This window comes from Balaenoptera borealis (assembly GCF_965194805.1).
Source record: "Balaenoptera borealis genome assembly, chromosome: 1".
In the NCBI taxonomy this organism is placed as follows: domain Eukaryota; kingdom Metazoa; phylum Chordata; class Mammalia; order Artiodactyla; family Balaenopteridae; genus Balaenoptera; species Balaenoptera borealis.
The window spans coordinates 48,066,545-48,081,286 of NC_138860.1; the positions used below are offsets into that span (position 1 = coordinate 48,066,545).

The window sequence follows — 14,742 nt, forward strand, 5'->3', positions numbered from 1 at the left end:
TTAAGGGTGGTTCCCAGCCATCAGTCTAGGGTGTGGAATGAGGTTTTGTAAAGAAGATACATACCTGGTAACACTGAATAGAGCAAATATTGTTTTTTCTAACCTGTTTTTTTTTTTAAGTTATAGCAGAAGAATTTGTGTACAAGGATTTCATTGCACCGATGTTTATAAAATTTAAAAACTAGAAACTAAATTTCCAACTATGGGGGCTGTAAAGAACTTGTGGTGGCTTCATGTAATGGAAAATCATGCAGCTGTAAAAATTATGTTTTCAGAAACTATAGATATGCTTATGCTATAATGTTAAGGAAAAAAAATCAGAAGACAAAACATATGCTTCATATGTATGGATGAATATATGCATAGAAAAAAGACTGGAAGGCAATGCACCAAAATATCAACAATGGTTATTCTGGCTGTCAGGATTAGGGGTGGTTTTTGTTTTCCTTATATTATCTGTACTTTGCAGATTTTCTGTAGGTTAACCATATTTTATAATCAGAAGAAAAAATTTAAAAATACTGTTACCATAAAACTAGAATGGTATTTAATGACCAACTTATATTTGATATTCAGGGTTGGAGAAGGCTAGACCTCTTAAAGGCAATTGAAAAACATTTATATAAATCACAGTGTCATTAATCAGTCAGGGTCTAATGACTGAGTTTCAAAATAGTTTAGATTATCATCCTGAGGTCGCTGAATTGAAATGTAGAAAATCAAATGGGCAGATATTTCTTGAATGCTTAATATGCTCATTTGTTTTATAGAGTGGATTTCTATTTTAAATTTTTATGTACTGAATAAATTTTAAATAAAGTCAATAAATCTTTAAAGTTCAGAAAAAATCATTACTAAGTTTTTTAACATGATAATAACTATGTTTTTATATGTATAATAACAGTATACTTTTTGCTCAGTGGATTAATAAAACAAATTACTTAAAACATAAGTAGATGTCTCGTCTCTGAATTACTCTATTGAATGAATAGATCTCTTTTAAATTTATTTTAATTTTTTAATGTTTCTATTTTCCATTAAATATAGATTCAGTTAAAAGTCTATTATTTCCCAGGTTTTTCATTATTTAAGGGTATATTCGTTTCATATTTAAATAGAAATCAGTAAAAATATATATAAATCTATAATTTCATATATTTATATGTATCTATTTTTTCTTTTGCTAGGCAGAAGATGCTGATGATGCTATGAGTAAATACCTGTCAGAAAAATTGAAGTTGAAAGGCACATGGCTTGGAGTCTGGAAAACTAATCCTGAGTTATTCTTTGTGAAATATGAAGAAGCTTCTATTTCTTTTGTTGGTATACTGGTTGAGGTAAATAATTTTCACCTGATCCGTGTTCTTTGAGTGAAATTATCAGTTCTTTTTAAGACCAAAATGTAACCTTATTAATTTGAGGCTTTGATACTTAAACAAAGGTTGACAAAAGTTTACTTCTATTTTAAGTTTCTAAGCAAATTAATAGTGTAAAAAGAAGGTAAGGAGGGATATTAGCACCCATTTACCTATAAACAGTTGTCATTAAATCAAATCTAGTAGTATTACATAATATTTATTAGCCTAGTTTCAATTGCTCAAATAACATAAAAATAACTAAAGTGCATTTCTTAAAATTTAGTAACTTAGGCTTTAATTAACTTGGGCCTTTTTTCCCCGTCATTTCTCTTTAATCTTCATTTATCTGAATTATGAGGTTTAGTTACATTAGGAAAGAAAAAAATAGATCAGAAAACTATTGGTAAAATTTGAAATATTTTCCTGTGAAAAGTGCCCTTTTAGTATAATACATCCACTTCCAAACCTTCAGCTGATACAATTTTGCTTTTATAGGTCTATACGTTAAATATTGTAGCATATTTGACATCATAAATTCGATTCCCTTAAAGGTTAATTATCCTTGTATAGAAATCAATATTTACAATCACAAATGGTACCCCTGTTTCAGATAGATATTTCAAATCTGTGGTTTCGGTGACAGGAAAAATTTGTCTTTGAAACTCATTACATTGCACACTGCCTGAAAACAGTTCAATTCTGTGTTATATGGAAAAGTAAATTAGTGGTATTTTTACAGTAAAGGATGGCATATTTTCAGTCATAGATGCTACAAAAGAATATGAAAGTCTTGGGATTAATTTTCTAATAATACTCTATTTTTAGTGGTTCTTTGAGGTTTGACCAACTTCAGATTTTGAGTAGATTTTGCCTAGAACTTTCATAACTTCTTTGGACTTTTTTCATGTGGATAAAATAAGAGGAGGTGGACTCTATAGTATCTTAAAAATTTTTTTTAACAGTATAAGTTTGGGCTTTTTCAGTCAAGTTTTATGAGGGAGTCCCACATATACAACATATTAAAGTGGAACATTTCTGATTGAAATGAGGGATGGTATCATAGCAATTGCTTGGCTTCTCTCTCAACATCACATGATAGCCCCTACATTCCATAAAACTTTTCAAGATCCCTAAAGTTACATGGAAACTCACTGGATTAGGTTATCCAAAAATTCTGTCAAGTTCTAAGATTTTACATGCAATATATTTGCTCTCTTCCCTATTCCAAAAATAACAAACAAGATTACACATAATTAGATTGCTTTAAAATCCTCTAGGAAATGCTAAGGTCCTTTAAACATTAGAAAGGTGGGAAGAAAAGCAAGAACAGAAGAAAAGCAGAATAATGTATTGGCAGATTCTAATTCTTTGCATTACAAGGCATTGAGACTAGCTCTTGGGACCTCTTAAGATTGTGCTGCACAATTCAGATTTGGTGGTTTTGTCTGCCTCTACTTCTTTAGTCTTACTTGGATTGAAATATCAACAGTGCTATATAATGCTCCTTGTTCTGAAGTCACAATAATTTATTCCTATGGACCTCAATCTCTGGCTTTAGCTTTAGATGCTATATTAGGTTTTCTATGGCTGCTGCAACAAATTACCACAAATTTGGTGGCTTAATATAAATTTGTTATTTTACAATTCTATAGGAAAGAAATCTGACATGGGACTAATTGGGCTAAAATCAAGGAGTAGACAAGGCTTATTCCTTTCTGGAATCTCTAGGGGAAAATCTGTTTCCTTGTCTTTTCCAGACTTTATAAGGTACCTGCATTCCATGACTTGTGGCCCCCTTTATCCATTTTCAAAGTCCTTCTCACACTATCTCTCCGGTTCCCTACAGTTTAGAAAGGTGCTTCCATTTTAAAAGACTCATGATTAGAATGAGCCCAACTGGGTAATCCAAGAGAACTTCCCCATCTCAATTCCTTAACCGTAATTACATCTGCAAAGTCCCTGTTGCCTTGTAAAGTAATATATTCACAGGTTCTAAGTATTAGGGGACCATTTGAGGGCCATTATTCTGCCTAATACAGATCCATACAACAAAGAAAAAAAGCTTGGAAATATAATATTTGATTGGAAGGAAATCTAGCATATCCTTCATCTTTGTTACAAAGTGGGCCAAATATTAAGGAAACTTTTTTATAACCTCTGTAGAAAGCAATTTGGTAAAATATATTAAGAACTTTAAAACAGTTTATTTGTTGTAAGTCAGTTATTTCTCAATAAAGCTGGAAGAAATAAAAATAGTAATAAATAAATAGACCCCACTGCACAGAAAAATAAATAAAAATTAAAATGTTCATTTTATTTCTAGAAATTCATTCTATAGAAATCATAAATGTAGAAAAAGATTTATGTATTTAAGGTAATCAAGTGATATTTATAAAATTAAAAATTGGGAAGACCATAAAAGTTTAATAATAGGATATGGATCAAATAAATGATAATATATTCATAAGATAGAATATCATGTAGTTATAAAACTTATGATAACCAAAAAACTCTTAATGATTTAGAACGTGCTCATTGTGTACATAAAGTAAAACAGAAGACACAAAACTAAATATACAGTATGATCCAACGAAGTACATAGGAATAAAACTGGAAGATAAAGAGCAAAATGTTAACAATGGTTATCTCTGATGACAGAATTTTGGTTGAGTTTTAAAAATTTTGTAAAAAAAGCATGTCTAGTCACCATCAATAAGATTCCTTGGACAACATGCTTTAAAATTTTGTTTATATCCCTTGATGAAGGCTTAGAGAATCTTTAATTTGCAGATGTTTAAGGGAATTCTCAGTGGATTCTGGAAATTGGTTATTTACCTGATTCTGCTATATCATAGTTGTAAAGAGGAAATAGTAACTTTGAGCTGTGCTCAATATTCACAGCTTGCATCGTGGCTATTTCCACACACTCCCAACTCCAGTAATAGGCTCGTTGGTTCTAAAGCCTGTTTTAAAACTTGGTGATGTCTAGACCTGCTGGACAGCTTTTGGGATCTCCCTCCATCATCATCGTAGAAATTTCTTTCATCATTCTCTTGTGTAAATAACCTATTTCCCCAAATTCCTTTTTTCTTAGTTTATTCTCTCATTTTGGCCAAGGATCTTATCCTAATAGCTTCATGGGTAAGGACACAAAGTAGATAAAATTTCTGTGATACTGTGTGCTTGAAAATATCTTTACAGATCTTCAAGTTTATTTGACAGAATAACTGGGTACACAAATTCTAGGTTTGATTTCATGCCCAGAATTTGTAAAATTCTATTCCATTGTCTTCAAACTTCCAGTGTTGCTGGTTGAGAATCCAGTGTCACTGATTCTTTGATGATATATATATATATATCTCTATATAAATATATGTATAGATATAAAATATATGTATATATTTTTGTGGCTGTGTTGAGCCTTCATTGCTGCATGTGGGCTTTCTCTAGTTGCAGTGAGCAGGGGCTACTCTTCATTATGGTGCGCAGGCTTCTCATTGCAGTGGCTTCTCTTGTTGTGGAGCAACAGGCTCTAGGCTCGTGGGCTTCAGTAGTTGCGGTGCGTGGGCTCAGCAATTGTGGCTCGCAGGCTCTAGAGTGCAGGCTCAGTAGTTGTGGCACATGGGCTTAGGTGCTCTGTGGCATGTGGGATCTTCCTGGACCAGCACTCAAACCCGTGTCCCCTGCATTGGCAGGCGGACTCTTAACCAGTGTGCCACTAGGGAAGTCCAGATGATATATTTTTTTCTGTCTGAAAACTTGTAGTATCTTCTCTTATAGTATTGTCCCCAGAGCCCTCCACCAAAATGATAGCAAAGGAATTTTTTAAAAGGTACCCAAGGACAAGAGATAGAAAGGGAGACAATAGCAACACAATTTAGAAGGTGTAAAACATATAAATAAATGACAACTGACTTAGTAGAGCTAAGAAAGTTGAATTCTGTTTACAGCAGGGAAAGCCGAAGAAAAAAAAAAAAACACATGATTTACACTGAATAACTCCAAAGGCTTAGAAATTGACTGTACTTAGAACTTGAACTGGGTTGAAGATGGAGCTTGAATTCAAGAAGAATTGCTTGAAAGCTATTTAAGAAACAGAGACTTCCCTTCCAGGAAGATGGAGTAGACGAACTTTTCCCTATTCTTCCTATCAAGTACAGCTAAAAACCCTGGATTATATGTATAAATAAACATAAGACTCTGAAAGTTGGAGAGAAGGCAGATTGTCTAGGGACCTTGTGACACAAGGAACGACATGATGATGAGTTCCCTGGGCTTTGCTTCATATATCCTAGACTGTGTACCAGAGGAGCTGGAAATCTGGAAACACCAACAGGTGTAGGAAAAAAAATAAAAAATTCCCCTCAAAAGCCTGCTTTCTCTAGTCAAAGTCAGGAAAGGGACAGCCAAACAATACAGAAAAAAAACTGCTGCTCTTCACTCCCATCTTGCAAGAAAAGACAAAGTGAAGAACCTACACTTCCACCCTTGCCAAGGTGTAACAAGGCACACTAACCCCACTCCCAGAGTGGTGTTAGAGAAGATCTAGTGGGAAGAAAATGGGGAGCTGGGTGATAAGGAACTTTCCCTGCCTCCCATGGTGTCAGTGTAGACTACATGGGAAGCCCAGACTACCACCCCCACTGGTAAAGGGACTCCTTCCACTCCCTGCAAGGATGGTGTCAGAAAAGGTCTAGTGAAAAATCAGAACTTTCACTACCACCCCCATGATGTTAGTGGAGACAATGTAGGGAGCAGTAATGAGGTGCTCTCCTCTCTCTCAGCCAGGGTGGTATCAGTGGAGGCCTAATAGAGAACCTGAACTCCCACCCCTGAATAGCAGTAATGAACAACCCCCTCACCCTCCAGTGTCAACAGAGGCTGAGCAGAGAATCTGGACTTCCATCCCCATCTGGCAGTAACAAAGCCCCTTTTCCATGCCAGATTGGTGTCAGAAGAGGACTGATAAAATAAAAGATTTAAATAAAATCAATACTCTCACAATGTAATACATAAGATGTCCAGGTTTAATAGAAAATTACTTGTCATCACTCTCAGTCACTTCTAAGACCCAGGAAGATCTCAACTTGAGTGAGATAAACCGATAGACATCAGCACTGAGATGACACAGATGTTAGAATGATCTGACAAGGATTTTAAAGCAGCCATCATAAAAATGCATCAATGAGCAATTATGAACACATGCGAAATGAAAAAATAGGTCTCGGCAAAGAAATAGAAAGTAAGTAAATGAAAGATATAAAGAAAATGAAATGAAAGATATAAAGGAAAACCAAAACAAAGTTTTAGAACTAAAACTAAAAAATATATAGTAACTGCAATTAAAAACTCAGTGGATGTGCTCAACAACAGAATGAAGACAGAGGAAACAATCAGTAAACTTGAAGGTAGAATAATAGAAATGACCTAACTGAACACCTGAGAGAAAATAGATGAAAAAAACCCCTAAAACCAAAAAACGAACAAACAAAAAATGGAGCCTCAGGGCCATGTTAGACTATAACAATTCATGTCTTCAGAGTCCTAGAAGAAAAGATTGGGCTGAAAAAAATATTCAAAGAAATAATGGCTGAAATTCCCCAAATTTAGCAAAAGACATAAACCTACAGATTTAAGAAGCTGGCTTGAGAAACATGGTTAAAGATGGGAGTATCCCACTGAAAAAAAGATTGTGATACTTCATTGGTACTGAATGTTAGGATCCTCTGCCTTCTACCCTGATTCTCCTTCTATAACACAGGCAGCTAAGGCATATGTCTCTAGGCATTAGAGTTGAAAGATTCTTCTATGATCAGTTCAAAAGAAAAGATCTAAAGATACTGATATATGAAGTTCCTGTGGAAAGAGCCTGGGCAGAACATCTTACAGTGGATCCATAGTAGACTTGTTCCACACAGACCTTCCAATTACCTTTATAGTGCTCAACTCTTAAATATGAGCAGACAGCCAAGGGTCACCAGACATTTGAGGAAACTTTAATATCAAAACAGTGGTTAAAACAGCAGAAAAGAAGACATTTGGAAGAAACAGATGACAGGGAGTAGAAAAACACACACACATATATAAAACTATTAATATTCTCAGAAAGAAGAGACAAGCTAAAGCATTCATGAAACAAGAACTGGATCCTGTATGATGGGAAAATTCCAAGAAAGAAAGAGAGCTTTTGGAAAATAAAAATACAACAGCAAGTGAAAAACTGAATAGAAGGATTAGAAGCATTGGAAGATAAAGTGGAGTAAAATCTCCCATAAAGTAGAGCTGAAGGACTAAGAAATGGAAAGGAAAGAGAGGAGCGTAATTAGGGGATTGGGTCTAACATCCAATTAAATGTTCTAGAGAGAGAAAAGGAAGGAGGGAGGGAGGGAGGAAAGGAAGAGGAGAAGGAGAGAGAGAGAGAAATAGGAAGAGGAGAAAACAAGAACAACAGACAGAGGAAAGAAAATTGTCAAGTTGTGAAAGTTTCCTAGAACAAAAGGACATGAATTTCTAGATTGAAAAGGCCCACTGAATGTCTAGCACATAGTGAAATTTGAGAACACGAGGGCCGAAGAGAAGGTTGAGCAGGATTACAGAGAGAAAAACAATAAGTTCATATAAATGATCAAGAGGCAGAATAGCATTGGACTTCTCAAAAGTAAGTTCTTAACTTTAAAAGGCTATGTAAGTATATTGTCAACAAAAGTGATATCCTAACCTAGAATTCTATACCCAGTCACACTATCAGTTAAGTAAAAGAGTAGAAAAAATTTTCTCTTTTCAAGGATGTCATATAGTATACAGCCTTTCCAGGTTGGTTTCTTTCACTTAGTAATATGCATTTAAGGTTCCTCCATGTCCTTTCATGGCTTGATGGCTCATTCCTTTTTAGCACTGAATAATATTCCATTTCCTGGATGTACCACAGTTTATTTATCCATTCATCTACTGAAGGGCATCTTGGTTGTTTCCAAGTTTTGGCAGTTATGAATAAAGCTGCTATAAGTAGCATTAGGTAAATAAAATCTACTTAAAAATAAACAATTTTATTGGAGATGTACTTGAAAATGTTTAAAATTGATTATTGGAAGTGTATTTTTTTTCAGCTTTATTGAGGTATAACTAACAAAATTGTAGGATAGGGTGTATAACATGATGCTTTTATATATATATATGTATATATACCCATATACATTGTGAAAGGATTACCTTCATCAAGTTAATTAACATATCCATCACCTCACATATTTACCACCCCCCCTTATTTGGTGAAAACATTTAAGTTCTCTCTTAGGAAATTTCAAATATATACTACAGTGTTGTCAACTATAGTCACTATGCTATATATTAGATCCTCAGACCTTATTCACCTTATAGCTGAAAGTTTGTACCCTTTTACCAACTTGTGTAATTTTAAATTTTGTGTTAATACTTAGCATAATTTATTAATTTTTAAAGCTACTGTCAACTCAGTGGTTCTCAAGCACTAATTTTCAGACGTGCTGGAGGTTATCACTCTATTGTGGTGAAATGAGACAAGTAAGCACAATATAGTGTGTTGTTTATGAAGCTAAATTTATTCAACCTAAGGACTTTACCTTTTTTTTTCAGGACTTCATTTTTTGATTATGTCCATTCTACTTTTTTTGGTACTTTATTAGCCTTTCTTTTAAAAATAATGTAATATAGATAGTAGGATTTTTAAAAACATACTTTTATGGCAAAATTAGTCTAAAAACTTTTTTTAATACTACTGTTTTATAAAATCCCAAAGTCTGGCAACTCAAACTTAGAAATAATGTGGGAGATAGGCAATTCCTCTCATGAACCTTAAAATTAATGTTGTTTAAGAATTAGTTTGAAAAATTGTGTTGATATTTTATTCACTATTGATCTATTATTATTATGTATGTTGATTGTTAGAGAAGTCATAAAAATTTAAAAGAAGAAATTTTATGAGTAGGTCATATTTGAGAAAGAATTCTTGTGGTTTACTTTCATTTATAATTACAAATTTTATAATATTTATCTTAGGTAACTTGTAAACTACGCCAAAGCTCATCATCTTGTTTCAAAGTTACTGTTTCTGTTGCTGAGCCCTTTTCTTCTAACATTGCAAATATTCCAAGGGATTTGGTCGATGAGATTTTGGAAGAACTAGAGCATAGTGTGCCTCTGTTGGAAGTGTACCCTGTTGAAGGCCAAGATTCTGATTTACATGATATTGCTTTGGCCTTGGAAGTTGTAAGGTATTAGAGGTTTTTTTCTTCTGAAAGTTCAAGTTCTCATATTCAAAAAGTTAATTTAATATGTAAGTCTTGTTCATATAGGCACTTTATTTAACTTTTACTCACTGCTGAATTCAATTTTTCTATTTTTAATGAACATACTTGTAACTTTTACTTAAAACATTCTCTGTTGTGGAAGTAATATATATGGGCAGTAAGTTTGCTGTTTTTTGATCTTGCATTTTACAAAAATTGAATTTTAAACAGTTCTAGAGATAAGTAATGCTAAATTCTAGGGAATTCCCTGGCAGTTGAGTGGTTAGGACTCAGCGCTTTCATTGCTGGGGCCCAGGTTCAATCCCTGGTCGGGGAACTAAGATTGGGGCAGCTGCACGGCGCAGCCAAAAAAAAACCAAAATCCGAAAAACAAAACCACTAAATTCTGTTCATATTTAAGCATCTTAAATATATTAGATTTCATTTTTCACGTTTAAAGGCATTACAAATACCTGATGTCATCATCCCCATTGTGACTGCTTCTTACAAGTTGATACAATTTGAGAGAAGCTATACATAAGCATAATACAGAATATTGGGGGCATGTTTTTGTTTTCCTAATGCCCCCCCCAATATAAAAATATGATGATATCTCAAGTATTATTTCTTTGGTAAACAAAATCATAGCCACAATCTGTGAAATGTGGAACATGAATTTTACAATCCCACTTCAAGAAACATTATCTTATCTGTAGTAACTTGAAATAGAATGCAGATCATCTAATGTATAAAGTTTTACTTTTAATATTAGTTCACTGAAAGATCATTTTGAAATATTTTTCTTAACAATTAAGATTCATATAAAGATATCTGACATCAGAATGTCTTTTTAATTCTAAACATGTACTGGCTGATTTTGATCACTGTCATCTCAACTTGATTTATCATAGGTTTTTTTATGACTTTCTTTGGAGGGACTGGGATGATGAAGAAAGTTGTGAGAATTATACTGCTTTGATTGAAGAAAGAATTAATTTGTAAGTATAGTTAAATAGTTAAAAACATTCATCACATTATGTAAGATAAACATTGTAACTATACCAATACTTTTCAGGTGGTGTGATATACAAGATGGAACAATACCTGGTCCTATTGCACAACGTTTCAAAAAAACTTTGGAGAAGTATAAAAACAAGCGAATTGAGCTCATTGAGTATCAGAGCAATATTAAAGAAGATCCATCTGCAGCAGAGGCTGTTGAATGCTGGAAAAAGTACTATGAGATAGTAATGCTCTGCGGATTATTGAAAATGTGGGAAGATTTACGCCTCAGGTAATAATTTGTTCTATTTTAAATGGAAACAAAAAGATTGCATGGTCATTCTTTTATCATATCACTTGTCATATATGTTACCCTAACTGAAATAGATTATAAAAGTAGATGTCCAATTTATAAGCACAGGTGCAACTACCAATATTGGAAAATTATTTTTATATTAGCTGAATTCACTGAAATCATTGTTTTGGGTTTTTTTGATGAAAAAAATCTCATAAATCTAGTCCTTTCCTTACCTTTCTTCTTTACCTTCTTAATTTTGGCCAAAGCGTAAGAAAAGAGTAAGTAGATGTCATCCACATATAAAATGAAAAGTAGAGAGAGAGTTGACTAATTTGGCTGCCTCATAATTTCTTTTCTATCCAAAATAAGTTGATAAGTTTTTTTGATGTTAAATAAAATAATGCAGATTTAACCGGCATCATTCTCCAGAATACTTCAGAATGTATTAAAATGTTTTTACATTACTGTGCAGTAAAGTATATATTTCTGTCTTTGTTTGAAATAGAGGGGAAAGAGGAATTCTTGCTCATGACCCCAAAATTAATGGAAAATCTTGATTGGAGCCAAAGGACTTTTGGCTATTTCATACTAAGTTGTTAAGCTCCTTCCTTTGTGTTCCACCTTTACTCATTCTTTGCCTTAGGAATTCTGAGCCATATTTTACTTGTCTAACAATTAATTATTAGCCTAAATATTTTCTTTTTCTAATTTCTTTCAAGTTCGACCTTTTTAAAAAAAAAAAAAATTATTTATTTGGTTATGCCGGGTCTTAGTTGCGGCATGCGAACTCTTAGTTGTAGTGCACATGTGGGATCTAGTTCCCTGACCAGGGATTGAACCCAGGCCCCTGCATTGGGAGCGTGGAGTCTTAACCACTGCACCACCAGGGAAGTCCCCAAGTTTGCCCTTTTTAAAAATCACTAAGAATCTCATTCTAGTGCCCATTTTTGATGTTTCATTGTTATTGGGATTCCTGTGTAACAAAACCTTAGGATTACTTTGGGGAAGCAATATAGATAAGATTTTTGAAATCCACTTATCTAGAAATCCAGATTCAATGAAAGTTGAATTTTAATACAAGTTATCATCACTAGACTTTATATTCTAATGGTATAGGGCAACACAGAGTCCTCTCATCTTAAAAGTTATAATCACAGAGAATCTTATTCCAGGGGTGGTGGAGTGAGTTAATTGGTCAAACCCTTCCATAGATAGCAATTATAATATCTGGCAAAATATATTAAAAGTCTCCAAATATTTTAAGGCACTATGAAATGATCAAAAGCAGCAGCAACCAGAAAAGTTTATCCTTGGAATGGGTAAGAAATGGGAACTTGTGGCATTCTGGTCTGAGGGTCATCACCAGTTCTCATAGCCCAGGCAGCAAAGAAAATGGCATCTTACTTTCAAGGTGACAAAAGACAGTGCTGGCAGAGCAGCTGGAAATTTAGTTGGGATAGTCTGAAAGTGAGAGAGCTGCAAAAGGAGTGAGACCCAAAATTTGAGCATAAACTCTGCTCAGATCATTGGCTGTCCACTAAACTTTGCTAGCAATGGCAGGGGAGAGAAATCTGGGAACTCTGCTAAATAAGGAAGTATAAGAGCAAAACATGGAAGTTGAGAGAACTGAGCAGAGATGTCAGCTGCTACATACCTCAAGGAAAACGTTTTGCATTTTGAGGCCAGGCAAGTTAACTGCCTGCTAAAATACAAGACTAACAATCCTCAGAAGAACATAACACAGAGTTACCAGAATATATTATCCAAAATCTCCAGTGTTCAACCCAAAATTAATAGATATGCAAAGAAACCAGAAATTTAGATCTATCCTCAGGAAAAAAAGAAGTTAATAGAATCTGATTTTGGGTGGGCCCAGATGTTAGATTTGTCAGACAAAGACTTCAAAGCAGCTGTTATAACTATATCAGAGAACTAAAGGAAAGCATAGCGTTAATAAGTATACAGAGAACCTCAACAGAGAAATGAAAACTATAAAATAGAACCAAGGATTTCCAGATTCAGCTCTGACATGCAAAGAGCTTGTGAGTTATCATTCCTATCCTTACAACAAGAAAAAAGCTGAACAAACTTGAAAATTACTTTCTTGGAACCATCAGAGAACTGAGGTCACAGGACAAACTGCCACCCTGAAATCTGGAGAAAGGTAAGAGTCACAGCTAAGATCTGCTTACCTTGAACAGAACCCACTAGAGCCATAAATTGTAAAAGACTTAAATGGTGATTTTGATAGATTGCTGGAGGCTGAATATTAACGAGTATGAGAGAAACTCCTGGGGAGCTGCAGCTCTTAGGGAGACCTCATACCTTTGTGGGGTTTTACCTCCAGGAGTCTCACTATGTTCTCAGGTGAAGAGCCAAGAAAGATCCCATTATGACTGTGGCAGGGTGAAGGGAAAAGTAACCATTGTGAAATATACCCCAAGCATTCTCCATAACAAAGATCTATTCTCCAGGGGAAAAGACTTTACCAGAGCTTTTTCCCACCGAGAGGAAGGGCATTTCCCTGACTCTAGCCCCATCTAGCCTTCTTGTCTGGGGAAAGAGGGGACTAAGAAACACTTGTGAAGGTCACAGTTTGGCGATATAGACTCAGTAAAAGCCTGATAATCAATCATAAGAATATAGAACACTTCCTCTCTGCCGAAACTTGAAACCATACCAACAGTATTCCAGTATAATAACTGGATTATAGTTAAAAGAGCTGTAAGACACAGACTCTTCCAAGAGTAGTTTTAAAGGAAGCCCAAAGATATATAGAGGAGACAGAAATATGGAAACTATAGGAATTTGAAGCCTCTGACACCTAAAGCTACAACAAACAAACACAGGCTACCTCCTGGTTAGATTAATATAAAACCTCACACTAAAAGCCTATCTACCTCACTTCCTATTAGCCAATACATCATGCGTAGGTTTCAACAAAAAATTATAACATATGCTAAAAGGCAAGAAAAAACTAAGTCTGAAGAAGGAAAGCAAGCATCAGAACCAGACTCAAGTATGATTTTGGAATTAACCAAACAGGAAATTTAAAATAGCTATGATTGGGACTTCCCTGGCGGTCCAGTGGTTAGGACTGCGTGCTTCCACTGCAGGGGGCACAGGTTCAATCCCTGGTCAGGGAACTAAGATCCCGCATGCCATGCAGTACAGCCAAAAAAAAAAAAAGCTATGATTAATATGTTAAGGACTTTAATGGAAAAAAGTACACAACCTGCAAGAACAGATGGATAATGTAAGCAGAAGATGGAATCTGTAAGAACAAATTAAAAGATCATGCTAGAAATCAAAGACACTGTAAATAGAAATGAAGAATACCTTTGAAGGGCTCACCAGTAGTGGGACACAACTGAGGAAAGAATCAGAAAGCTTGAAGATATGTCAATTGCATTGTCTCAAACTGAAATGCAAAGAGAAAAAATAATGAAAAAACAACAAAACATCCAAAAACTGTGGAACAGTTTCAAAGAATGTAGCATATGTGTAATTGCAATACCAGAAGAGAAAAAGGAAATGCAGCAGAAAAAAAATTTAAATTAATAATGGTGAAGTTTTTCCAAATTAAATGCAGACGCCAAACCACAGATTCAGGAAGCTTAGAGAACACCAAGCAGGATAAATACCCCAAAATTGTATAAATAGGCATATTATATTTAAACTGAAGAAAACCACAGATAAAGAAAAAATCTTGAAAGAAGCCTAGGGGGGTAAGGAAACCCTACCTATAGGTGAACAAGAATGAGAAATACAATGGGCTCCTTATAAGAAACCATGTAAACAAGATAATAGTGGAGTGAAA

General features: G+C 34.4%; 1 protein-coding gene across 1 annotated transcript in view; it reads left to right on the plus strand.

The window, feature by feature from the left end:
• SHCBP1L (SHC binding and spindle associated 1 like) overlaps window positions 1-14,742 on the plus strand; it is a 55,680-nt gene that overhangs the window by 3,424 nt on the left and 37,514 nt on the right. The window contains exons 3-6 of the mRNA XM_082401740.1: window positions 1,188-1,337; window positions 9,393-9,607; window positions 10,534-10,620; window positions 10,698-10,916. Coding sequence (XP_082257866.1) covers window positions 1,188-1,337; window positions 9,393-9,607; window positions 10,534-10,620; window positions 10,698-10,916 — 671 coding nt within the window. The remainder of the gene's footprint in view (window positions 1-1,187; window positions 1,338-9,392; window positions 9,608-10,533; window positions 10,621-10,697; window positions 10,917-14,742) is intronic.